This window comes from Echiichthys vipera, assembly GCF_963691815.1.
Source record: "Echiichthys vipera genome assembly, chromosome: 17".
In the NCBI taxonomy this organism is placed as follows: domain Eukaryota; kingdom Metazoa; phylum Chordata; class Actinopteri; order Perciformes; family Trachinidae; genus Echiichthys; species Echiichthys vipera.
In genome coordinates, this window is record NC_139842.1 from 24,429,911 (window position 1) to 24,454,513 (window position 24,603).

Below are 24,603 nucleotides of genomic sequence, written 5' to 3' on the forward strand. Positions count from 1 at the left end.
ACATCAGAGATAAGGGGATGAGACTGTTCTGAGTTCAGTAGATATGGAAGCAGACGTTTCACCCAGACACTGTGTGAGAGCTGATGCATTTTAAAGGCTAACTTTGTTAGTGGATTATAGCAGAGCAGGTAAGAGCTAAGAGATTACGTATAGATGAAAAACTTTTACATATTCCTGAAAATATGGTCTTGTGTCAATTTCTCTAGAAAGAAGGAAACATTTTTTTGCTAGACTTCTATATAGTGTGTGTGTGTGTGTGTGTGTGTGTGTGTGTGTGTGTGTGTGTGTGTGTGCGTGCGTGTGTGCGTGTGTGTGTGTGTGTGTGTGTGTGCGTGTGCGTGTGTTTGGGTAGATGGGAACAAAAATAGATGGGAACTTGGACTTGAACACCCCACACCCTCTTGGTGTGATGAAAGAGATGTTGGAGACAGGCAGGGAGGGCAGCAGCTGTAACCTTTAGATAGTATTAAAGTCTGCATACTGTACTGTCTGTCCGTGATATCACTAAAGCTGCTCTGCTCTTTTATAGCACACCTACACTGGAAATCAAAATTAGAGAACAAAGTATTAATACTTGATTTATTCTGAAATACTGTTCTTTTTTATTGTTCATAATTTGATAGAATATCCTCTGTGTCTATCCCACTGCTGTACTAGCATGTTTTTTAAAATAACCAAGGCACTTTAACAAAAACCTTTATTTTGTGAAAAAACAGTGATCAACATTAGAGAACAGTAACCACTGTGTCAGAAGAGAAGATTTCAACAATGTTTTCTTCTCTAGGATTCAAAAATGAACAGGAAGTGTAGAGGCCACAGCTTTGAATGACTTCAGCACATCTGCTCCCACAGGACATCACTAGTTTCTCACACTGCTCTGGTTTGATCTTTGTCCATTCTGACTCACTCTCTTCCACAGTTCACTGACTGGAGTGGGTTTCATAGGCATTACTTTGTTGCCAAAGATTTTCCAGAGATTCTCTACGGGGTTTAGATCTGGACTCTGGGCTGGACATTTCATTATTTCAATATTCTTAGCTTCAGGCAACTGCTTCACCTGTTTTGCAGTGTGACAGGGGACACTGTCCTGCATGAAAATTGCAGCTGATTGGGAGACAGTTGCAGTGAAGTGTTGCATGTTGCTGAAGGAGGTTCACATAAACATTTGCATTCACCCTGCCATGGAGCTGTACAAGAGACCCAACTCCTGCTGCAGAAAACATCCCCCAAACCATGACACTTCCTCCTCCAGATTGAACTGACTTCTTTACACACTTTGGGTTCAGACTTTCCCCAGTCCTACGCCCAACATAGTGTTTCCATCAGACCCAAATAAACTGAATGTCCTCTCATCACTGAAGTCACTCTGGACCAGTTCCCCTTCTGGCCACACAACATGCTCCTCAGCAAAGGCAAGTCTAGCCTTTTTATTCTTTCTGCCGACGAGAGGTTTGGTCACTGCAGAGTGGGCTTTCACTCCAAAAAGTCTTAAATGTTCGAGACACTGTGTGCAGAGACAGATCCTTGTCCTGTTCAGCACTGAACTGGAGACCAACTCCAGCAGCAGTGTTGAACTGATTCCCCATTGAGAGTCTTCTCATAATCCTGTCCTCTCGTGCACTTGTTTTATGTGAACGACCGGCCTTTTTGAGGGACTTAAATGAATCTGTGTCCTTGTAAAGTTTCAATCTTCTTGAAATCACAGACTGTGAACGCCCAACCGCTCTCTGATGGTTGAGAGGCTCATCCCTTTGGCCTTCATCTGGACAACCTGCTGTCTCAGGGTTTCAGTCTCCTTAGAGAAGCTTCCATCTTACAAAGTAACCAAGAGAGCTGCAGATAAACAATGAAGTCAACTGTCACCAGGTGCAGATTAACACCAATAACTGGGAGGAATCTGAAAGTGTTCTTTTTTCTTTTTTTAACAAAATAAAGGTGTTTGTTGTGCTTTGGTTATTTAAAAAAACATGTTAGTACAGCAGTGGTATAGACACAGCAGATATTCTATCAAATTCTAAACAATAAAGAATAACAACTTTTCAGAATAAATCAAGTATCAATTAACTTGTTCTCTAATGTTGATCTCTGGTGTATGTTGACCTGTCAAACACAGGTGTAAAGAAGAACAAGATTAATTGCTGCTTGTGGTGCAGTCATTGCTGGAAGTTCCACCTGGGCTTTTCCTGCTTTGATAAGCCCGAATAGCTGCAGTTAAATAGGTATTGTTAATGTTTTTTCAATTCATTACAAGTTGTTACTAACATACCCAGTATTGTTGCTGGTTGATAACAGTATAATTAAGTCTTGGGCCGGGGGATGACATTTTATTTCTGTTTCCAAAAGGTTGGGCATGATTAAAAAAAGTATAAAAAGTTTGGATACCGATTTGTGCTGTCCAGCATATGGCCAAAATACATGGGCCAGGCCAAGAAACTCATAAAACTTTGTAAAACAATGATCTGGTTAGAAAATGATTAACACAAATATCTCATTGTATCAGAAGCAATGTGAGGCAGCAGAGCAACATGCTAGTTTTTACACTTTAAAATCAACCATTTAATTCAATGTGTTTATGATCATGAGCCTAAAGTTAGAACGATCCACTTAATGAACCTGTTAATAGCCTACGGTTCAGAGCTAACAGTAATCACGCTCTACAAAGTCGGTGTTCCTGCACAGGTATTTTGCTATAAAATGTGCCTCTTACACAGCAGACATTTTGACTTGGAAAAGCACAGGTGTTATTAATAACATTAACAAAGTCTCGCTTCTATATAAGTGTCCCAGTGAGGGTGACAGTGAACCAGCACGAACTGAAACTGAAGCAGCCAAATGGAATTCAGCCATCATTCATTTTATTATATATTTATATTACTAAACTACTGTGACATGTCAAACTGTCTTCAATGAAAAAGGCCCCCCAGATTTCTTGCAGATTAAGGCTGCAAAAGGGGGGGCAGCGTGGAAAGCAGAGAAACTCAGGACACAACAGAAAATAAATACTGCACATGAGGAAGAAGCACAAGGTGAAACAATGCAGCATCAACAGAGAAAACAAAAGGAGGTGTATGATATGATATGGGGTTTTTGAGACTGAAAAGTTCCCTGATTACTGATATGGCAGCTCATATAGTGAATTTTTGAGCTGGAATGAAAAAGACCTTTTCTATGTGGATGTTTCACTGGCATGACTACAGAGGAATTCAAAAGGTTGCTTTCCTAAACAAATAACTTTATTACAGAATATTTGACATTATTATGCATTATAGATTGAACACTCAGAACATAAAGAATAAATAAAAATTAAATATACAGCTTAATAAACCCAAAGCCATATGATACCATTTCTGAACTGTTTTCTGTATTATATGTTTTAAAACAAAAGGATTTCATATAAAGGCACATATTGAAAAATATATGCACTGATTCCAATAGATACCAGTACGTCTGTTGGCCTCATAAGTTACTCATTAACTATGATTATAAAATCCAGGTATTATTCTAACATTACTTGTTAAATAATAAATAACACACCGCACATATGCATTAATACTTGACTTACTTTCTAATAAAAACACATAAAAGTACTATGGATGCAGGTAGTTTCTCTGTAAACGGGTGCCCTTGGACAGAGGCATAGAAAACAAAATGGCCTTTCATAATTAAATCAAAGCTCTTGCACATGTAGCAAATGTATATGTTGTAATGATTTTAGTGAATGCCAAACGGTTGTCTGGTTGCACAGTGGTAACTCGTGAATTATATTAGATCCCTTGGTGCTTTTAGCAGATAAAAACTCTTTCTTACTGCCACCAAAGAAAAAGATTCCCAATCATTCATTTAGCCTATTCAAAACCCAGAATGATGACCCGATAGGGACAAGCGGTTGAAGATGAATGGATGGATGTGTCATTCACTGAACTATCCCACATTACTAGCTTTCAGCCAGTCCAGGCTGAAGGTTCAGGATTAAGTGAACATGTTAAACCTGTAGCATCACTTACCACAGTTCAAAAGTGAAAGCACAATAACTGGAAGTAGAAACTATTGTTGTGTCTGGTATTATCAGCCAAGAAATCAAATTTCCCCAGGAACTAGTATGGTATCATTGGCCATGAAGCAAGAGCAGAGTGGATGGAAACTCTCAGTCATTCCAGCTGAAATGAAAGTTTCTCTCGGCATCTGCTTAAAACATTTGTGGCATTTAGTCCTCTGTGGACTCTTTGTTAGAATGATGAATAAATCTAGTATACTCTGATTGCCTTTGACTGTTATGTAATGCAGAACATTATACTTAGTGTGATTTAGAAATGTTGTCATTTTAAAATGGGTGTTTCATTTATTAATTTATTTTATTCTTTATTTAAATGGTAAGCAATTGGCTGATACTGAACGTGATGTTGATTTAGCTATTTATTTTACAATTTTACATGTATTTATTCTTTATTTTCTCAGTTTTCATTTAGAATTAGTTGACCATTAGTTGACCAATACACTATGTATAAATAAATACATATTCTTTAGTAAAATGAATGGCTCGGGCCCTAATACAGAACAAAGAGCGATCCAGCATTTTCTGTGCATGAAAACACTAAGAAAGAAAGAGCAGAAAAAACAGGATCTAAACAGATTTGTGTTTTCTCTCATTTGTGTGCAATACTGCCGTGTCCCCACAAGATGGGAGAAAACACTTTTCGCGGAAGATTTGAATGGATCCTATTTTAGCTGCTCCACAAACCAGTTTAATGGCAACTATTCAAAATCCCAAGATTGTCTCTTTTTGATCTTAATCTTGTGTGTTGTCAGTTCACTGCAGGTGTTTTTTGGTGCCCTGAATCTGAATCGGCACACCTGAATCTAATCATGCCTCCTCCTCTGCAGCTGCACTAAACACCACTGGGGGCAACGGAGGAGGTGGAATTTCTCCTTGTTGTCTCCAAACACATGTTTTTGATAACATCTAAGCACTTTCGTTTTCCTCTTCATACGCAGCAAAGGTCCCCACCCTAAACTTTCACATGTCCACGCCTCTTCTCTGTCACTCGCAGCCTCACTGTGGATTAGTTTGGATGGCTTTTTTGAGACAGGCACAAAGTGGAAAAATGGACGGGAAAAAAAAGTCTTTTGGAAGTGGGAGGAGATAAAGGGAGATGCACAGGTGGGGCGCAGATTGGACAGAGGCAGTTGTTTCAGGATAAACACAGAGGGAAGTCACAGCGGCTGCCCGGGCTCAAAGCTGTTCAGGGACAGGTTGGACTGGTTTCCACCACAATACCAGTGTTTCCCCCGCTCCTGTTCATTTATACCAGCAGAGAGGGAGGAAGAAGTGACCCAGATAAAGTGGCTGTGGAAAGAGTAAAAGAGTTCTCTGTACATTTCAACATTTGGCCCAGAGAGGAATTTCAACATGCCCGAGGAAGGAGAAGGAGAAGGACAATATTATGGAAAGCATGGTAACCTTTTGCTTCAGTTTTCTATTGAGTCTCAGCTTTTGTTTCATTCTGTAATTATCTGAGGAAAGTCCAATGAGCAGAGGATTATTGGTTAAGATCTTGCTTTAACAAATGAATCTATCCCATGAAGTGTCTAAGTTGTGTTGAGTGAAACTGGAGCAGCAGTATCAGCGTGTCAACACTGTGGGGAAGGACTGGGTGTGTGTGTGTGTGTGTGTGTGTGTGTTTGTGTGGAGCCTGCTACTGCTGCCAGTTCTGCTGATTATACAGGTGTGGGAGCAGGGAGCTCTTTTATCACTGTTTCTCTTGCACAAACATCACTGTGCTGTGTGTGGATAATAATTGAGAGCACACTTTTCCTTTTAATGAATCAATGCCTCATTAAGCCCGTCACTGATTCCCACAGCCACATAAAAAGTCTGTACTGTTTCAATCGATGCAAATGCTCAGGTATTACAGTTTAGGCTAAATTAAAACCGGTAGACTTGTCTGTGAAATTGTCAAAAGAAATAGCACCTCGGAGTGACAATACCAAGGTCACCCCACAGATATGAAGTGCAACACCCATGCTTTTTCTCACAGGAAGCTGGGACTTCTCTAAGAGCTTGTCTAGTAAATGCTGGCTGCAGCATTATCCTCCAGTCCACATACATAATTTAAATGCAAAGACGCCGCCACAGGGAAGATCATACTCCTATGTCTAGACTCTGAGGTGTCAGGATCCAGTGCTACATATGGACCATGTATGGACCATGGACAGTACACGATGTGGTAGTATGGGATTGATGAGGCAGTGGGTGTGCTAATCTGTGACTCTGTTTGCTCTTCGGTAGTAATGCACGCTGCCCTGCTAAGTGAAGCTAATGTTTCCTGATGAATTTAGTTGAGAGCCTCAAGATGAATTTGCTTAGATAATGTTAGACGTTCTGCCTCCTGCTTCTGACGTGCTGACCTCAGATAACCTGCAGCAAACTAAACGCTTGAGCCTGCAATAATGACCAGACCCCACTAGGACTGACTATCAGTACTCAATGCCTTTTACAGTATCGATCCAAATAACCCAGTACCGAGTAGCATCGAAACGTCTCCACTCAATCGATACCTGCTTTCAATCCTTTTGACCTTGGAAAACATGCTACCACTACCACAGCAGCTACAACCCATGCAGTCTGGTGTGGTGACGTATAGTAAGCCCAAATAATACTTTGTTCAATATTTTAATGATTTTGAAAATTTCAAAATGTATTTGTGTAAAAGCCCTTTGGCTGGGGAGGAGTGGTAGTGAAGCAGAACAAGTATCAAATGAAGTAAGTTATTGGTATCCTTCAATAAGGGTATTGGTACTGATATCATAACATTGGGGAGGCTGTGGCTCAGTGGTAGAGTGGGTTGTCCTCCATTCAAGAGATTGGGGGTTCGATCCCCAGCTTCCCTGGTCCGCATGTCGAAGACACTGAACCCCGAATTGTTCCCCGTGCTGTGCATGGGTGTGTCAATGTGGTGTGAATGATTAGATTAGATGGTCTGTAGATGTCCACTGCCATCTGTGTGAATGTCTGCGTGAATCGGTGAATGTGACAAGTGTGAAAGCGCCTTGAGTAGTCAGAAGACTAGAAAGGCGCTATATAAGTACAAGTCCATAACTTTGTTTTAAACCATACCCAGCCCCTATACCCACAGAAGATCAGATGATTTGTCAGACTCAGTCAACAACCCAAAGCGTGGCAGTCCTGCTTGTAAAATATTTTATCAATGTCTCAACTTGATGCGTTATTATCCCATGGATGCATCTTGCATCTATTCTGTGTTAAATTAAACTCATATCATCATCGTAAAATCCTAACTAAATATCATTTATTAAACTGGGAAAACATGATTAAATTAGCCGACATTTTACTTGTATATAAAATCTTTCATCGTATGGTTCCCCCTCCGCTCAATGAATTCATTACACACAATCTAAACCCATCTACCAGATCATCTGTTAAAGGAGACTGTAAAATAGTTTTTAGGCAGTCCGTCTTCTCTTATCGAGCACATACTTGGAATACTATTCCCACAGAAGTAAGGAACATCACATCCTTGGAATCCTTTTCTAAATCTATTAAACAACGGCTTTTAAAAAAACACACATGCTGCCATAATCTGGATTAATGCATTTTACCTGGTCTTTACTTGTAGTCTGTGTATTTATGCAACTTGTCTGTGCTTATACTGTGTATGCTCCATGTCTGTGCATGGTGCTTTTGTCATGTTTCTAAATGTGTTAAGTTCTACATTTTTATTTTTTTATTTTTGTCTGTGTGCTGCTTCATCAATCGCTTCCATGCGTGTGTGTTATGCTTATGTGTTCTTGTGTCTTGTGTTTTCCTGCTGCGTTTTCTTAAATGTCATCAACCTGCCAGGGACTGCAGATGAAAATGAGCCTGCATGGCAAAATCTGGCACATGTGTGACTTTGTTGCTCTTGTTAATTAATGTGCATTGTTTTTCTTTTGTTTCTGACCATTTGGGTAAAGCCTTGTTATTCAAAATTCAAAATAACACAATTCTTTACAGAAAAACAAAAGTAACACTGTGATGATTGGAGTTTATTTAAACACAAGTTACCTTTCAAAAACTGTGCACTACAGAACACTTCAACATGACATTGCCTGGTCAGAGTAATGTACTGCAATAAATGATTTAGGCCCCATCTCATGACTGTTGGCTCAGTCTTTCTCATGGGTTTGCTTCTGCTTAGTCACCGGGGAGGAATTTGTTGTGTTGCCAAGCATGTCAGCCTGGAGGGAAAAGTCATCTGACAGAAGAATGGGAGGAAGAGGGGGGCGTACTTCTTCTTAACCTTCTGTCAACTCCCCTTTAAAAACTCATGGTCTTGGTGCTAGGTGCATCTCTGTTTACCAAATGATCCTGCATGTACAGTGGCGGCGGCTCACCAGGCCATGCCTTCAGTAGTCACAGTCCTAAGAGTGATAACTAACTGATTTTTCTTCTATGTAGGAGAGCCAAGGAAGTATGACCCGACCTTCAAGGGCCCGATCCAGAGCAGGTGAGGGAGAGATTTGTTGTTTTTGTCTAAGAGGGTACAAGGGGTTTGTTTTAACCCTTCAAACTTTACTCTCTCCTCTCCAGGGGCTGCACAGACATCGTGTGCTGCATCCTCTTCATTATTGCCATAGTGGGTTACATTGCAGTGGGAATACTTGGTGAGGACCCGGCTCTGCAGTCTATAGACACACAATCTTAAAACTACCTATAAAAATACAAACAAACCTTTTTATAACTGTAACATTCTATTTCTGTGTTTCCAGCCTGGTCCCAGGGTGACCCCAGGAAGGTGATCTATCCCACAGACAGTCGAGGCCAGTTCTGTGGGCAGGCTGGCACCCCACTTGCGTGAGTTTTGTTCAAAGTATAGATTATGATTATAACTGTCCCTGTTTCTCTGCAGGATTTTTTCTTGTTTCTTTGAGAACCTTCACACAGTGAGGTGCAGACCGGTGTCAGCTTCAGTGCCGCAAACGTCAATTTAAATTTACGTCAAACACTTTATTCACCAGATAATTTCATGTAGCCTGCCTTCATGATGGTAGATGCCATCGGGCATAAGATCGAGCTGCAAAGGGAAAACAACATGGTTAAATAAAGGGAAATGCGCGTGTGCGTGTGCGTGTGTGTGTGTGTGTGTGTGTGGACGCTGCCCGGTCCCACATGCTAGGTGCTAGCCGCAAAATTCACATTTGTGTGCAGCCTCACTTACCTTGCTTATCACTGCTGAAGCTACTACAACTACAGCCACCGCTTCATTATAATGTTACCGTTGACCTCTGGGTAATAAAAGGCACCACTCGTATGCTGCACACAGAGGTTCTGTCAATAGCATCAACAAGGCAGAGTCTTGTATTGTTCATCCTGCTGTAATATTATAATATAATAAGTTTCAGATTTTTCAGCTGTTTATTCTTAAATGAATGTGTGCACACACAATACGTTGGTGGCATTTAAAGTTATCCAAGGCAGACCAAGCTATAAAAAAAGGCCTTCTCAGCGTCAAAGAGTGAGAGCTGGCAGCCCTGCAATACATATTCTTTAACAATCGTGTTTAGTACCAAAGCATCGGTTCACATGAAATCCTTAGGCTGTACCATCCTCATCAGAAAAACATGATGATTTTTGTTTTCTGTACATGGCAAAGGCAAGGTAGCCATATTTTTTATTTTTTCTTATTTATTTAAAAGGGGCAATGCACATCAATGAAGAAGAGCAATGAAACCACACGTGTAAATGTGCCAGATTTAGCCATGCAGGCTAATTTTCATCTGCAGTCCCTGGCAGGTTGATGACATTTAAGAAAATGTTAATAAAACAGAGCTAAATTCAGCAGAAAAACATAGACACAAGAACACATAAGCATAACAAATTGAAAGCAATTGATAAAGCAGCACACAGAAATAGAATAAAAATGTGTGGCATAACATATTTAAAAACATGAGCATTTAAACACAGACAAAAGCACCATGCACAGTCATGGAGCATACACAGTATAAGCACAGACAAGTTGCATAAATACACAGTCTACAAGTACAGACCAGGTAAAATGTATAAATCCAGATTATGGCAGCATGTCTGCTTTTTGAAAAGCCGTTGTTTTTATAGATTTAGAAAAGGATTCCAAGGATGTGATGCTCCTTAGTTCTGTGGGAATAGTATTCCAAGTATGTGCTCGATAAGAGAAGACCGACTGCACAAAACCTATTTTACAGTCTCCTTTTACAGATGATCTGCTAGATGGGTTTAGATTGTGTGTAGCATGGTGGGATAGAGCACTGAAATGCACAGAGATTGCTTTGACCCCTCCCATGCACCCTTATGTAAGAGTCTTTCTCCTCTCATCATGTTGTGTGTGTTTTAACAGGAACAAGCCACTGCTGTTCTACTTCAACATCATGAAGTGTGCCAGCCCCATGGTGCTGCTGGAGTTCCAGTGTCCCACCACACAGGTGTGAACTGCTCTTTACTACTCATGTAGACCTCTCTGGTGACTGCAGAAAACATATCAGTATGCAGCATAAGTTTGTGTTTCCTCCTTCCATCACCATGTTCTGAAAAACATTTTTCCTTGGCATTCAGTCTGCTGCTGTGCTGCACTTTGTATAAAAAATCTCCATGCACTTAGTGTAACTGTGTGCTGCTGTAAATGTTGCTTCCTCCTCAGATGTGTGTGGAGAAGTGTCCTGAAAAGTTCATGACATTACTCAAAGCCTACAGCAACAAAAATGACTTTGACTACTACAAGTCATTCTGCAAGGAAGGTGTGACCAACACAATGGTGAGTTTCTTCCCAGGGATTCTCTGTACTGCCTCAATTATTTTACTGTCCAAAGGTTCCTCACTCCTTCTTATCTGCTCTGGATATACTGTGTTTCAGGGTATACCGCAAATCCTGAAGTTAGGTCTCTGTCCTGCCATGCTGACCCCCAGCAAACCCTGTGAGTTGGATCCAAATATAATAAGTTATTAAATATACACTTTTTTATACAGTGCAAATCCGGAAAGTTCTGGCATATATAAAAAGCGTTTCATGATATTTTTTTACTTCACAAAAAAAGATGAAATTGACCAGCTTCTGATCACATTTTTGATATTTCGTATATCAGTCACTCGTAGGTGTTTCCCAGCTTTGGGCCAGAAAGGAGGGGTGATAACCGTGGGAAACAACTCTCACTTTGATGATGGAAGTGGAAATATGAGGGATGCTAAGGATCTGGTGGATGGAGTCAAGTGAGTACATCACAGAATCCTGCGGCTTATAAAAGCTGTGGCCTGGCCTGTCCCAACCTGCCACAGTAGGTTGTATGAACAGGAATTCCATAGTGCTTAAACAGATGAACAAACAGGAATGTCTCTATAGGAATGCCACGGTGGTTATCGAGGCTCGTCAGGTGGTCATGAAGATCTTTGAGGACTACACACAGTCCTGGTACTGGATCCTGATGTAAGTCACTCACCTACATGTCTAATTGTTTCTGATATGTGTGCAAAGAATGAAACATCGGCTGGTTTCACTGCTCACTCTGTGCTTTCCTTCCCTCCTCACACCATCAACTCTCTCTAGAGGGTTGGTTATCGCTATGCTCCTCAGCCTGCTCTTCATCGTCCTCCTGCGCTTCCTGGCAGCGATCATGGTCTGGGTCATGATTGTCTTGGTTATACTGGTCATAGGATACGGTAAGGGCCAACACATAAGACTTAGTCATTGTGTCTGTCATACTCACCCCAAAACAGTTCAGCACTTCAGGGGCCTGTTTCAGAAAGCAGGTTTAACAAACACACAATGCAACAAGTGCTCCAGAACAGGTGATCCGACTTCAGTCCAGACCTAAACACTACCTGGGTTTATATACTGATGTAGGTACTTTGGGTTTAATTGGATCAATAGTGACTATCAAATGAAATATTTGATAAGTAAAATTAATAAAGAAAAATTACTAAAAATGAATAACTTCAATTTATTAAAAACGTCACACGGAGAACCAATCAAATATAGTGCCTTGACTCACGTTCAGATTATGAGATTGAGTATTCTCAATAAACTTACCGTTAATCAAGGAAATATTAGTTATCACCAATAATTATCAAAGATAATAATAAAAATGACTCTAGTCAAACCAGAGTTCCTCGGGGCACCACCGTCATAGACGGAGTGATAACTAATATTAAAGTCTCATAAAATATATTAAACTAATAATTAAGGGTTAAACACCGATAAATATAATAGTTTAATTAGTTGAAGGATTTAAGAAGTTCTTTTCTTAGTAGAAGCTGGCTCATTCATCTTTGTGTAATATTAAATAAACAGACATTTGGTAAACACAAACATTTATTAACAAATAATAAATGCAACAAACAAAACACAATAAACTAACTACAGCTAACAGCAAACGTATGTTTGTGTGTATGTGTGTGTGTGTGCGTGTGTGTGTGTGTGTGAGAGAGAGAGAGAGACAAAGAGAAGAGGTGGGGGCTCGAAGAAGGTGTGAACATTCTCTTTGTTACACAAAGGCCGGAAGCCTGATCTCTCAGTTCTTATGACAAAGTTGAAATGGTATCTAGCCGTTCATACAGTCCTATAACATGTAGTAATGCCCAGTTGGTGATTAGTTACCAGTCCATGAGATGGGAGATGTTGCGTTGCTTGATGCCAGCAGCTGGGTGAAGAAAGGAAGCTCCGTGGTAGAAGGTTCTTGTCTGATTGTGGCTCTTAGGCAAAAGAGGATTCGGATCGCTCTGTGCTGGGCTCAGTTGAGGATAACCGGTTGGTTAACCTTTGTGGTGATCCCACGCCATAGGCCAGGTCCAGGGCCGAGGGGACAGCTGGAAGCTGGTCTCCTGGAGTTGAGTGATTGCGTAGAGATGGAGGAGAGTAGGAGGAAGATCCGGTCGAAAGATCCAGTAGAAAAGATCCAGTAGAAAGATTCAGTAGAAAGAGGGCGAGAGATTGTGTGCTTCACTTTATATAGGCCCGGATGATGTCATCACCTGGGGGTCAATTCAGCCAATGAACAGTTTGGGTGCCTTGGAGGATTCACACCTGGGTGTGACCTGTTGTGGGGGTGAAGGCATTTTGAGGTCTTTGTTCCAGCAGGCTGTGGGTTCTACGTTTAATCAAACTAACAGTTTGAGTTAATCCAGAAAATGAACAATCATCTTTGGGCGCCGGTTGCACCTACACTGAGCTCTACAGTATCCTGCCATGGTCGTTGGAATACAAAAAAATCAACATATTTTACCTTTCTTTACAAAAAGGAAATGATGCAACACTTGTGCTGTCAGACTTCAGGCAAACTGACTATAGAATATCTCTAAAAAGTCCACTTCACAGAGACAGCATATTATATTTTTCCACCCTGTGAGCAGCTCCTGCATTTCCTGTGTGCACTGCATTCTGGGAGAGTTGGCGGTGTCACCATAACGGCCCGACCTGTATGGTATTTTTAAGGTCAAAACTGAATTAAGGGGAGAAAAAATCACAGATTACCAAAACGACGACCAATGTTGTTCAGCTTTTGAGCTGGAGTTAAAATACACCTCTTCTATGTGGATTGCCTTCCCCGTGAGTTATGGAAACAAGCAACGGACGATAAAGCCTGTGGGCTCCGACAGGACTTCATGGTGCATTCAGGTGACCCTCATAGGCTCTCGCTTACTCTTAATGTGCTGAAATAAAAATGTTTAAAACGAAAATTTAATTGTGTCATGACGTTAAAATCCAAAGTCAAATCAATCCCAGATTTAGAGAATCATGTTCAACCCCAGGGAAAATGGGGTCCATCAACAGCAGAATGAAAAAATATATTTTTTATTTTCCATTCTGCCTGTTTTGAGTTCACTTTTTAGCAATCTTCCAGTGTGCACAACCTGCATATTCAAAACGTACTTATATTCAGTTTGTAGTATGATGTTAGGCCACATCATGAGTTCAGATTAACAATGTCAAGATATATTAATGTGTGTATGTGGACCATGTTTATTTATCTTTTAAAAAACACCACAACTGCAGAGAGCCAGAGTGGGGAATGAGCTTTTCAGTTGTTTTAAAAATCCACCGGTGATGCAGCCTGTGAGAGCAAACGCCGTCTCCCTCACCATCAAACACTGCTGTTCCCCGTCTGTTGCTCTGCTGTCTTGTGCACCAGGTGCCAAATATCCTGAGTGTGTAGGTGCTTCTGTAAATGTGCCGTCTCAACTTGAATGTAAAAGTTAGCTTTGTCTAAATAATAAAAAGCAATGACTTTTAACTGATGGATGAAGCCAACAATAGAGCTAAAGGGAAAGTTCGAGCTTTCACTGATCCCACTGAAAAGACTGGAAAATGTGTTATTTCAGGCCCAAAAGCAACACCCCTGCTGTTTGCTGCTCAGTTCACATGTTTTGAAAGTGCCGTCATTCATATTGGACTTTTTAACATCTGAATTATTTTTTTTGCATCCATTGCTTCCTTTTTTTTTGTTAAAAATCCCATTTTTGTGTGTATGTGTAGGTATCTTCCACTGCTACATGGAGTATGCTGCTCTGAAAGGAGAGGCTGGCGCTGATGTGACTCTACAGGAACTGGGCTTCCAGACAGACTTTGCTGTCTACCTGCAGATTAGACAAACCTGGCTGGCCTTCAGTCAGTACACAGCACATACGCTACAGTTAGAGATTCTGACATGCTGCTGTACAATGGAGCCACCCATATGACCTCTCACTCTGCTACCTTTCTCCTGTAGTGATTATCCTGGCCATTGTGGAGGTCATCATCATCCTCCTGCTCATCTTCCTCAGGAAGAGGATCCTCATTGCCATTGCTCTCATCAAAGAAGCAAGCAGGTCAGACTTCCCATTAGAGCTGAAGGCTCTTTTTAGATGAGGGGAGGATGTGGAGGTAGAAAACAGATCAATGATTTTAGAGTTTAAAATGTTAAATTGTTCTGACATTTTATTGGGACTACTAATGGAGTGTCAGAGTAATGGCGCAGATAAAGTCATTGAAATAGAACTCCTAGTGATGATTGTTGTGTTTTTGTCTTGGTTGTGATGTTGTGTTTACAGAGCCATCGCACATGTGATGTCTTCCCTTTTCTACCCACTGTTTACTTTCCTCCTCCTGGCCATGGTCGTCGCCTACTGGGCAACTACTGCTGTGTATCCTTTCAACTCCCTGTCAGTCTGAGTCATTATTTAGGGTTAGGAGCACTCAGCAACAGTTGTGGAACTGCCCATGAGCCAGGCATTAAACCACCAGCTCCAACAGTGGAGTGATTATATTCAAAGAAAATGACTCAGTAGCCTGTATTGCATTTATTATTTAAGTAACAGCTTGAACTTTGGCCGTGGTTACTTTTCATTTCAATGCGGCTGATCAGAACTCTGGTGTTTCCGCCTATGTGAGCCAGGCCACCTCGGTATGAGCTCTGGCTGATCGGCTCCGGCCTCGCAGCAAACAGACTTGACAGTTAATGCGTCCTGGCGTGATTGGATGACAAGTTGAAAACCACAGCTTGACGCTGTAATATATGAGACATGTTGTGACACACAGGCACATCAGCAACAAAAAAGCAAACCACAATCAGCCTGACAAACAAAGGAATGGCTGTGAAAATTGCCAGCTCCATCTGAGTGTGTATAAATATGTACAAAGTAACCATCCAGTTGATTTTGAGGGGAAGTCTGCACAAAGTCTGCCTGAGGCCCCTTGTGGACTTGGACAGTTTTAAGCACTTCCTGAGAATGTGCCTGTTAACTTTGGGAGTCTGCAAGTGCAGTGAAGTCCAGACATTTTGATTTAGCCTTAGTTTTTCTCCGGCCAGATTCTAGGCGTGCGTGCATGTGTGCGTGCATGTGCCTGTGTGTGTGAAATCACTAGAGTTCCCTTTAATGTTGTGTCACTAAACTGCCCAAGTTCTCACTCGAGCCTTGCACTGCTACACACCTACTGTGATGAAAACAATTTTTACAGTAACTTCAGAGGCAAGTGATTAAAAAAAAATATATATTCTGTATTTTTATGGGATTTGATACTGAGGAAAATCACTTTTACATCACATGGTCCAGTTTATAATCTCCTTTTATTTTTACTCTCTAAATGATTATCCAATGATGATGATCACAATTTATTAAGACCCAGGTCACCTGTGTGTGTGAAACAGAAATGAACTTAAAAAGCACCTGTGGAGAAGAACTTCTGCTCAGGTGGAAGAGCAGGTCAGCTATTAATGTCGACCAAAGCGTTTCAGAATAAATGTGATAACAGTGGACTGTTGAATGGGAATGGGACTTGTAGTCATTTCAAGACGTCATGATTGTTGTCCTTGATAGAACTGATCAGCTTCTTGTCCACTTCTAATGAACCCATCTACAAAGTTTTCAATGAGACAGCATGCGACCACTCAAGAAAAACATGTGACCCAGCAGTAAGTTTATTTGTTTGTATTCTTATTCAGGCAGCATGTTTTAATCTTCATTTAAAGACACCATTATCATTAATTGATGATCCTTATGTTGACCATTTGAACCCTGGTTCTTCCCTTTTGTTCCAACACAGTGCTCATTTATTTATTAAATATATATGCTTGGGCCATCATTAAATGTAAATCTTGTGGATTTCCAAAGTGTGTGTACGAGGTCTCTATATAACCTGTATCTGTGCTCAGAACTACACAACCAGCGTTGAAAAAGCGCAGTGCCCTGACTCCGAGTGCCTTTTCGCCTTCTACGGTGGAGAGACCGTTTACCACAAATACCTGATTGGCCTGCAGTTCTACAACATCTTCCTCTTCTTCTGGTGTGCCAACTTTGTCACGGCTCTGGGACAGATGACCCTGGCCGGGGCTTTTGCCTCGTACTACTGGGCCTTCGTGAAGCCGGACGACATGCCTGCCTTCCCAGTGTTTTCTGCCCTGGGCAGATCTCTCAGGTATGATGCGTGTGGGGAGGACATGTCACACTTCACACCTAACATTTGACATAACGCCTGCGATTTGGTACCTTGCTTGAAAGTCACTTGTCTCTTGTTTCAGGTATCATACAGGAACTCTGGCTTTTGGCTCCCTTATCCTCTCCATCATTCAGATCATCAGGGTTTTGCTGGAGTACCTGGACCACAAGCTGAAAGGTCTGGCATTGTTTTTGACTACAGTTAGATGTCTGCTCCAAGCTACGATCCATAGTTTATGTAGCATACAGTCCTGAGACATGCAATTCCCTTTGATCAGTTAGCTTGCACATCGGGTTCACCAGGTAAATTGGGCAAATAGTGGCCTCAAAAGAAAAAAGTATATTCATTTGTTGCTTAATGTTTCTTTCTGATTGTTAAAATCGCTCAAATTTGCTAATCGATAGCAAGTCAGACATGATTTTCTATTAAAGTAATTACCTTTTAATGCATGTTTGTGATGATTTCGTTTGTTAAATGTTCACTCATCTGTCAATCATGGGCCCTTCCACAGGAGCCCAAAATAAGTGTGCCAAGTTCACGCTGTGCTGTCTGAAGTGCTGCTTCTGGTGTCTGGAGAAATTTGTCAAGTTCATTAACAGAAATGCCTACATTATGGTGCGTGGTTTATGTGTTTGTGTTTATGCTTCATCTTTTAAATCTCTTTTAAAAAAACACTGTTTTTAAAATGGCCTTTCTGTGATTTTATTCTGTCTTATTTCTTCTTCTAGTTAGAAAACGCATGAAATTAACTAGTTAGAAACACATTATTGTAATGATGAAGTATTTGAATGTAATGAGTGTATTTGGCCTCTAGACGGCGATTTATGGCAAAAACTTTTGCACTTCTGCCAGAGATGCCTTCTTCCTCCTCATGAGGAACATGATCAGGTGGGTGTACACAGGGTTTGAGATTGTTAACTGTTGCATAACATATATGTTTGATAAGGTTAGAACACTCTCTTTTGTTGTCTTTAATCCCCCAGGGTGGCTGTCTTGGACAAAGTCACAGATTTCCTCTTGTTTTTGGGCAAACTGCTCGTTGTTGGGCTTGTGGGTGAGTCTGTTTATTTCACCCTTAAGAAGAAAATGTGTGTGACTTGTGTGCATTGATGCTGATTGTTATGATTTTTGGATTTCCACTCATATTTTATAACAGGGAAATATTGATCTGAATGTATTGGCTGGGTATTTGATGCAACGCATAAGCATTAGACCTTTACATATTGCAGTTTTAACTCAAACTGCACAGGTCATATTAATGAGTGTAGAAACAATGATATAATGTACAAAGGTGCTGCATTGTAAATACAGAGGGACAGATTGGGCTTCCTCAGATTTCATGCAAAGTATACCTCATAAATTATACATGGCATCATAATGAGCTTATTTACATGTGGATCAGTGGGAAATAATGTGCATTTAAATTTCAATGGAATACAGATGCTGTGTTACAAATACAATGAGGCTGAATGGGCTTCCATAGACTTTTATGTGTTATGCTCTTGTGCTGCATTCAAGTGCTCTTCAGATGGTCCTATTTCCTGAGCTGGGAAGCCGTTTTTTCCTCTTCGGTGTGTTCATGAGCTTTAAGTTGTAATGTTGAACAACACAGGTGTTACAAAAAATATGTTCAGAGGTATGAAACGGCACATTCAGCTGTTTCCAGGATATATTTTCAGTGTGAATCAGTGATTTTGTCCCGGATTTGTTGCATCATTCCCTAAAACCACTATAATATTATTTAACTGACTTGTTATCAGATAAGTGCTATTAATATATTTTCTAATGAATCCAGGTCACTCTACGAGCAAAAAAACGATACGAAATACATAAATCAATTAATGATTTCTTGCCATTACCCCAACATTTACTTTCTCCTGCCATGTTTCTGCGTAATATGATGCTAACCATGCAAGTTGTGTAGAAAAATTTAGCAAAAGTTGTTCATGTTGGGGGGGGGGGGGTGTTGATGTGAAGTTTCTCGGCCGGGAACTCATTTTTCCGATTATTCCGACACTATGTAAATGCAGCAGTATCTACTGTTTATGTCATCAATGAGCCTTATTCACATCCAGCCAGTGTGCAACACGGACAAATTTTGAAGAGGAATGGAGTTTGTGTTGTGTACAGTGCACATTATTAAAAGTACTGTTACAGTTATCAATAGAAAAACAGCTATTGTCCAAAAAAATTGAACATAATTTCAATCATAAACCCTAAAATCAAATGTTCTCTTCCTTACACAGGGATCTTTGCCTTCTTTTTCTTCTCTGGGAGAGTGAAGGCCTTCGAGGACACCGCTCCCCATCTCCACTACTACTGGGTACCCATCCTGGTGAGTGTGCTGCTCCTTTTTTACGCAGGAGGAACAGTGTTGTAACCACAAACACAATGTGTAGAATTATTTTTGCGGTGGTTGGTTCTGATACATCATAATGCTTTGTGTGTTATGAATGAAATGTGTATTCATGGTTCTTGTCCTCCCCAGACTGTGGTGGTAGGCTCCTACCTCATTGCCCACGGATTCTTCAGCGTGTATGCCATGTGTGTGGACACGCTCTTCCTCTGTTTCTGTAAGTAGCACCTGCTCCGTCATTGTTGTCTTTGCTGTAATACCTCTAGACTGTGCAGTGTCAGATGGACTCTACATAAAAGAAAGCAGCGCTGCAGATCTGTTGCACTAAAGATAAAAACTGAACAGCTGAATTCAACTCTCCTCACTTTAAGTCTTGCATTGCGTCTGGTGTTGGGCTGTCACTAATTCTAAATTGCATGAGTACGGTGTGCCACACTTAAAGATGTCACCACCATTCCAAAATAACAGCCTGTGGCTTTCAGTATGTTAATCTGAAAATGACTGCTGCTTGGTGTCCAACTGTTAACTTTCATAATCTGATATGCCTGTGGGTGCCTTTGCTTGCTTGCTATTTGACTTTCTTTCTCTTTTTGTCTCCTTTTTTCTCACTTCCCACAATTCACCACCTCTCCTTCCCTTTCCTATTGGGCCTATAACACCTTTTTCTTAAACCTTGATTTCCATTCTAATTTTCTGTTCCATCTATTAACACAAATTCACACACACAAACCTATACAATAAGGTGAAGACCTGGAGCGCAATGACGGTTCAGCCGCAAGGCCTTATTACATGTCCTCCACTCTCCACGAGATTCTGTGGAAGAACAAGGCTGAGGATCCGTCTTCCACTCAGCAACAGGACGATGGAGACATCCAGCTGAAAGAAGAGCACACTCAGGAGGAGGACACAGCTTAGAGAGGAGGAGTTTTGTGGGACATTTTCACTGAATTATCGGCATTACAAAAGCCATGCAACACTTTTTTTAACTGTTCTACTTAAAGGCTGTCTTAAGTTATGATAGTAAGGAGCTGGAACTTTGTGGTTGTCATTGGGAAATTCTCCTTTGCACTTTAGCCGCTTGTGTCACAGAGGCAGATTGTAGTAAAGCTACAGAACACCATGCCTTAAAGTGGAGATTCAGTGTTTCCTTTATTCACAGCTTTGGACTTCAACACAAGGAAACATAGGAAATCAGATAAAGTAAATTATTAGTTTTCTTAATTGACCATTTGCTAAATCCCTTCTCCAATCATTGATTGTCCGGGGTCATCCCTATGGTCCCCAGTCGCATAAGCCTCTGCCTCCACTGATTTAATTCAGCATGTTGTCAGCGTTGGGGGTTACAGTAAAGGTTATGGTTTGGAGGGTTAGGGTTAGGGTCTACATAAGCCTGCTCACCGGGAATTTCGGCACTGAAAAAATGACACAACGGGGAACATCAGAGCTTTTTTATTTATTTATTTATTTTTAAAGGGTCTGATGTTCACATACAAATTTAGGGAAGATAGGTACCCTCACGATTGTCCAATCATTGCTAAGCATCCGTAACCAGGCATGGCCGGCTCTCAAGCTTTGGCTACCTTCCTGTGCCGGTGTGCAAGTTAGGAATTACAAATTTCATTATAGATTGGATTAAAGTGTTTATTGTTAGCATGTTCAGATAACTAGCTTACAACCTATAGTACCAACCCACAGTTTGAACACAAAGAAGCATTTCATACCACATTTTCTTGTGGGGTCACGGGTTGTTTTTAAAAAATCCCTGTTCGTTACAGCACATTGTAGTTTTCCCCACAGTGTGGCAGATGGTCCTGAAGGCTATAGGCTAGTTTAGCCACTCTTTGTTGTTTCTGATAAAGAGCAGGACAGTTTACATGTGCTACCCCAGCTAACTCATTATTAGAGATGTTTGCTAAACATATGAGTTGGTCATCCAAAAAGCTTTTTTAGTCTTGTAATGTTAAAGGAAAAACAAACTACTTTATTATATTTTAAAATGCAAGCCAAATCTAACTTCTGTAATGTGTGTAATCTAAGCAGCCAATATGTTAGATTGTCCCATCTTAAATTTATCCTTATCATTATACTAACAATACAAGGACTAACTGGCTCTACACTGTAATGTTAGAAAGATAAAAAAGGTTTCCCTGTTTTCTACATGGCTCATCAACTGATGATGATGCTGACTTTTTTTTTTCCCTGGGACATGCAGCTTTAGCTTCAGTCTCCACATGATTTCACATATGCATATATAAATATATATATATATATATTTATTTTTTTAAACCGTTGTGTGCCAGCTGGAACCTTCTCATGGAGCAAACGTTGGCTGAATAAGCTAGTTTGCTACAGCTGGTAGACAGTTCCAGTGACAGGTGTCACTTCAGAGAGAAAAAAAATGAGAAATGAGAAGCCTGCTTCAGTCTACCCCTGTGTGTCATTGTTTCAAAAATCACTAAGAAGCTTGAGTGGTGAATCTGCAGGATGTCACTGATATACCTGTATGTGAGAACAGCATAGCTTGACATGCATAGCAACAGTAACTATGGATGGTGGGGCTTAGCGAGTGGTCAATTGAACAAGAAACATATCTCTTGGAATGAGCACTTTGAAATGTGGGTGACTTGTTGCATGATTAAGGCAATGAAATGGTCTCTCATTGGAGGTGATGAGCTTTAGTTTAGAAAGCTTCTTATTAACAGTGAGCTCTTTTCTCACATTTGATGACATGATGCTGCAAATGCCTGTCAGCTGAATGTCTAGAAGTTGTATAAATGGCATCCTGTGACATTTATGTCCCAAACTGACATTTCTAAACTCTGACTCAGACTGTTGAAGTCTTTTAAGAGGTCCACCCTCTGCCACTGGACAATAGACACTTGAAGCCGTCCATGTGCCTGATTTACAGAATAACATAGGTCTGTTTGCACCTTGACTTAGTGTTAAAGTGAAATTCTGGCGGAAAAATCATCCCATGGTCTTTTTCTGCAAATACACTCATCAAATAAGCCATCGAGAGGAAGGAGCCCATTGATGATTTATTTAGGAATCGGTCGCCTCTTCCAGTTTATTCTGGGGACATGGTAAAAAAGTGTCCAGTACGGTGCAGTTGATGAGGGACGGGGAATCCTCCACAACAGTCACACAGTGTGTTGCAGTATTCAATGATTCCAGGCCACGGTGACAAAAGTCACTCTGTTGGCAGCATGAACATTCTTCTTCAGTGCCGATGGGCTCACAGTAACACAGTCACACCTAAAAATGAAATTTCTGTCTGGGACTTTTCCAAACCTTTTACATCTATTATTAACTTATATTTTCACAAACTAACACAAACCACAAAGTTTTTCTGGAATAAATCATCAATGGGCTCCCTCCTTTGGGATTGACTTTGGTAATCCACTTGAATGGACTTTACTATGAGAGGAGCTGCTACAGGGGCCAGTAGGTAAGTCTTTAAAACACTCTTTTAATAAACTCTGGGTTCACTAACTACGTTGTTGGTGCTTTGTTTTCTGTGTAGGGACTCTTCTCATGCTGCTGCAGAGGTTTGCTGTTATTTTGAGCAGTATTAGTGGTTAAAAAAGACGTTTTAATGTCTTCACTGTACTGCCCAGAGCTAATCACTGTTAGCCACAGCCGCCTGTTAGCCACCTTCCCAGGATTTCTCCGTTAAAGTTGTTACACGAAAAAAAAATGCCTTGATGGCTTATTTGATTTGTGTACTCGCGAAAAAGACCATGGAATGATTTTACTCCAGGAATTCACTTTGAGAGTATCTAAATGTTTACAGTTTATGCAGCCAGAACCACAGGTTCATCAGTGTTACTTCTTTAGTATGCTGCACTATCAATGCACTTTCATTTCTGTTCACAACCAACAGGATTTTTATCTACTGGCGATTTTCTTGAGGCCAGTTAATTTGCAGTCTCTTATGTTGAGGTTTTTACTGTAAAACAATGTAGTTTCACATTCAGTATCTCTTTATGAAAGAATGCACTTGCCTGTAAAGCTGGTTTAATAAACCGTGTTTGAGGCAATGAGTCTCAAAGTAATTTGGACTCTTAGTGGGTGTATATTGGTGGTGACTGTCTGAACTGTTGTTCCAAGCTATGTGTATTAAATGTAAACAAAACCTTTTCTGCAGAGCTGTGAAAACAAGCTAAATGAACTTTGTCCTCCAGATGTAGTTATGAATAGTAATGGTGAAGCTTGAACCTCATTTAAAAGCACACGTCTCTGTGGCTCTAATGACGGTCGCATCTGATTGAATCTTTTTCCAGTGGAGGATCTTGAGAGGAACGATGGCAGTCCAGAGAGGCCCTACCTGATGCCCGAGAACCTCCGCAAAATCCTGAATAAGAAGAACAAGACGGAGCCGGCTCAGAGCACCTAACCGCAGAAGCCTTATTGAGGCAAGACTGTGCTGAACCGGAGGGAGGTTGTTGTGCAGTGGAAACAGACTTTGATAAGAATCTAAATGCCATCAGTCACCAGGAGCCTTACAGGTGACTATCCATTGTGTCATCCATCATATTTTTGTCCCTGCCAAATGTTTCATTCCCACATGTTTCTTATGAATCCGACACTCCAGTTTTTCCTGATGTCTGGTATTCAGTGTAGAGCTCTGTGGATTTTAAAATTTCTACCTTGAATGCAGTTCAGATTTAAACGTGTTTAGTATGTTGTAAAAATGTTTTTTTTATCAAGACGCAGCTTAATTTGAGCATGTTTTTATTTTTAATATTTGTGCCTTACATGAAGGTAAGCTTAAATGTAATCTACGGAAGTTATTTAATGTCTTTAGGCTTTTATCGTTGTGTAATCTTATATTTGAATAAATATTTAACTGTGTTACCAAAGCTATTACACTTCCGCTCATGCACAGTGACTCTCAATTAGCCTCTGTGGTGCAACTTTTATCAGCAAGTGTACGGAGGGACATATAAATGGAAAGAAAATACTACATTTATATTGTAATTGATTTTTCTTTTCTTATTTTAAATAAACATAGTTTTGTACATAATGGTATGAGACTGTCTCTCCTTTAACCAAGTATTGATTTCTATCCCAGGAGTTTGAAACTGCTCTCTGTGCACCATCATCTTTGCTGATAGCTATTTTCTGGTGCTGGTGATAATCCAATCTGATTGGGTTCATTCCTTAGAGATGGTCATGTGTAGTAGAGTTTGCCAACTCATAATGGCCAGGGGGCATCTACACCATGTTAGATGGTTAGATTGGATTTTACAGTGCCTATAGAAAGTCATGATACCCTTGTGAAATAGTCATTGTTTTAGTTTTACAGCCTGA

At 40.6% G+C, this 24,603-nt stretch overlaps 1 protein-coding gene across 4 annotated transcripts in view; it reads left to right on the forward strand.

Moving 5' to 3' along the window:
- Positions 1-24,319, forward strand: part of LOC310959865 (choline transporter-like protein 2) — a 28,215-nt gene extending 3,896 nt beyond the window's left edge. The window contains exons 1-22 of one of the 4 annotated variants that reach the window (XM_083931354.1): positions 5,070-5,453; positions 8,456-8,504; positions 8,588-8,661; positions 8,767-8,851; positions 10,371-10,455; positions 10,671-10,784; positions 10,884-10,944; positions 11,113-11,236; positions 11,367-11,450; positions 11,571-11,683; positions 14,496-14,627; positions 14,728-14,827; positions 15,050-15,142; positions 16,326-16,410; positions 16,651-16,913; positions 17,017-17,111; positions 17,446-17,549; positions 17,749-17,822; positions 17,918-17,988; positions 19,181-19,269; positions 19,423-19,507; positions 20,033-24,319. In XM_083931354.1, the coding sequence (XP_083787480.1) occupies positions 5,408-5,453; positions 8,456-8,504; positions 8,588-8,661; positions 8,767-8,851; positions 10,371-10,455; positions 10,671-10,784; positions 10,884-10,944; positions 11,113-11,236; positions 11,367-11,450; positions 11,571-11,683; positions 14,496-14,627; positions 14,728-14,827; positions 15,050-15,142; positions 16,326-16,410; positions 16,651-16,913; positions 17,017-17,111; positions 17,446-17,549; positions 17,749-17,822; positions 17,918-17,988; positions 19,181-19,269; positions 19,423-19,507; positions 20,033-20,205 (2,199 nt within the window). In that variant the 5' untranslated portion in view covers positions 5,070-5,407 and the 3' untranslated portion in view covers positions 20,206-24,319. Of the gene's footprint in view, positions 1-5,069; positions 5,454-8,455; positions 8,505-8,587; positions 8,662-8,766; positions 8,852-10,370; positions 10,456-10,670; positions 10,785-10,883; positions 10,945-11,112; positions 11,237-11,366; positions 11,451-11,570; positions 11,684-14,495; positions 14,628-14,727; positions 14,828-15,049; positions 15,143-16,325; positions 16,411-16,650; positions 16,914-17,016; positions 17,112-17,445; positions 17,550-17,748; positions 17,823-17,917; positions 17,989-19,180; positions 19,270-19,422; positions 19,508-20,032 lie in introns of those variants that run through there. The other 3 variants (XM_083931356.1, XM_083931355.1, XM_083931357.1) reach the window with 3 other exon arrangements.
- The last annotated feature ends 284 nt before the right edge of the window (positions 24,320-24,603 follow it).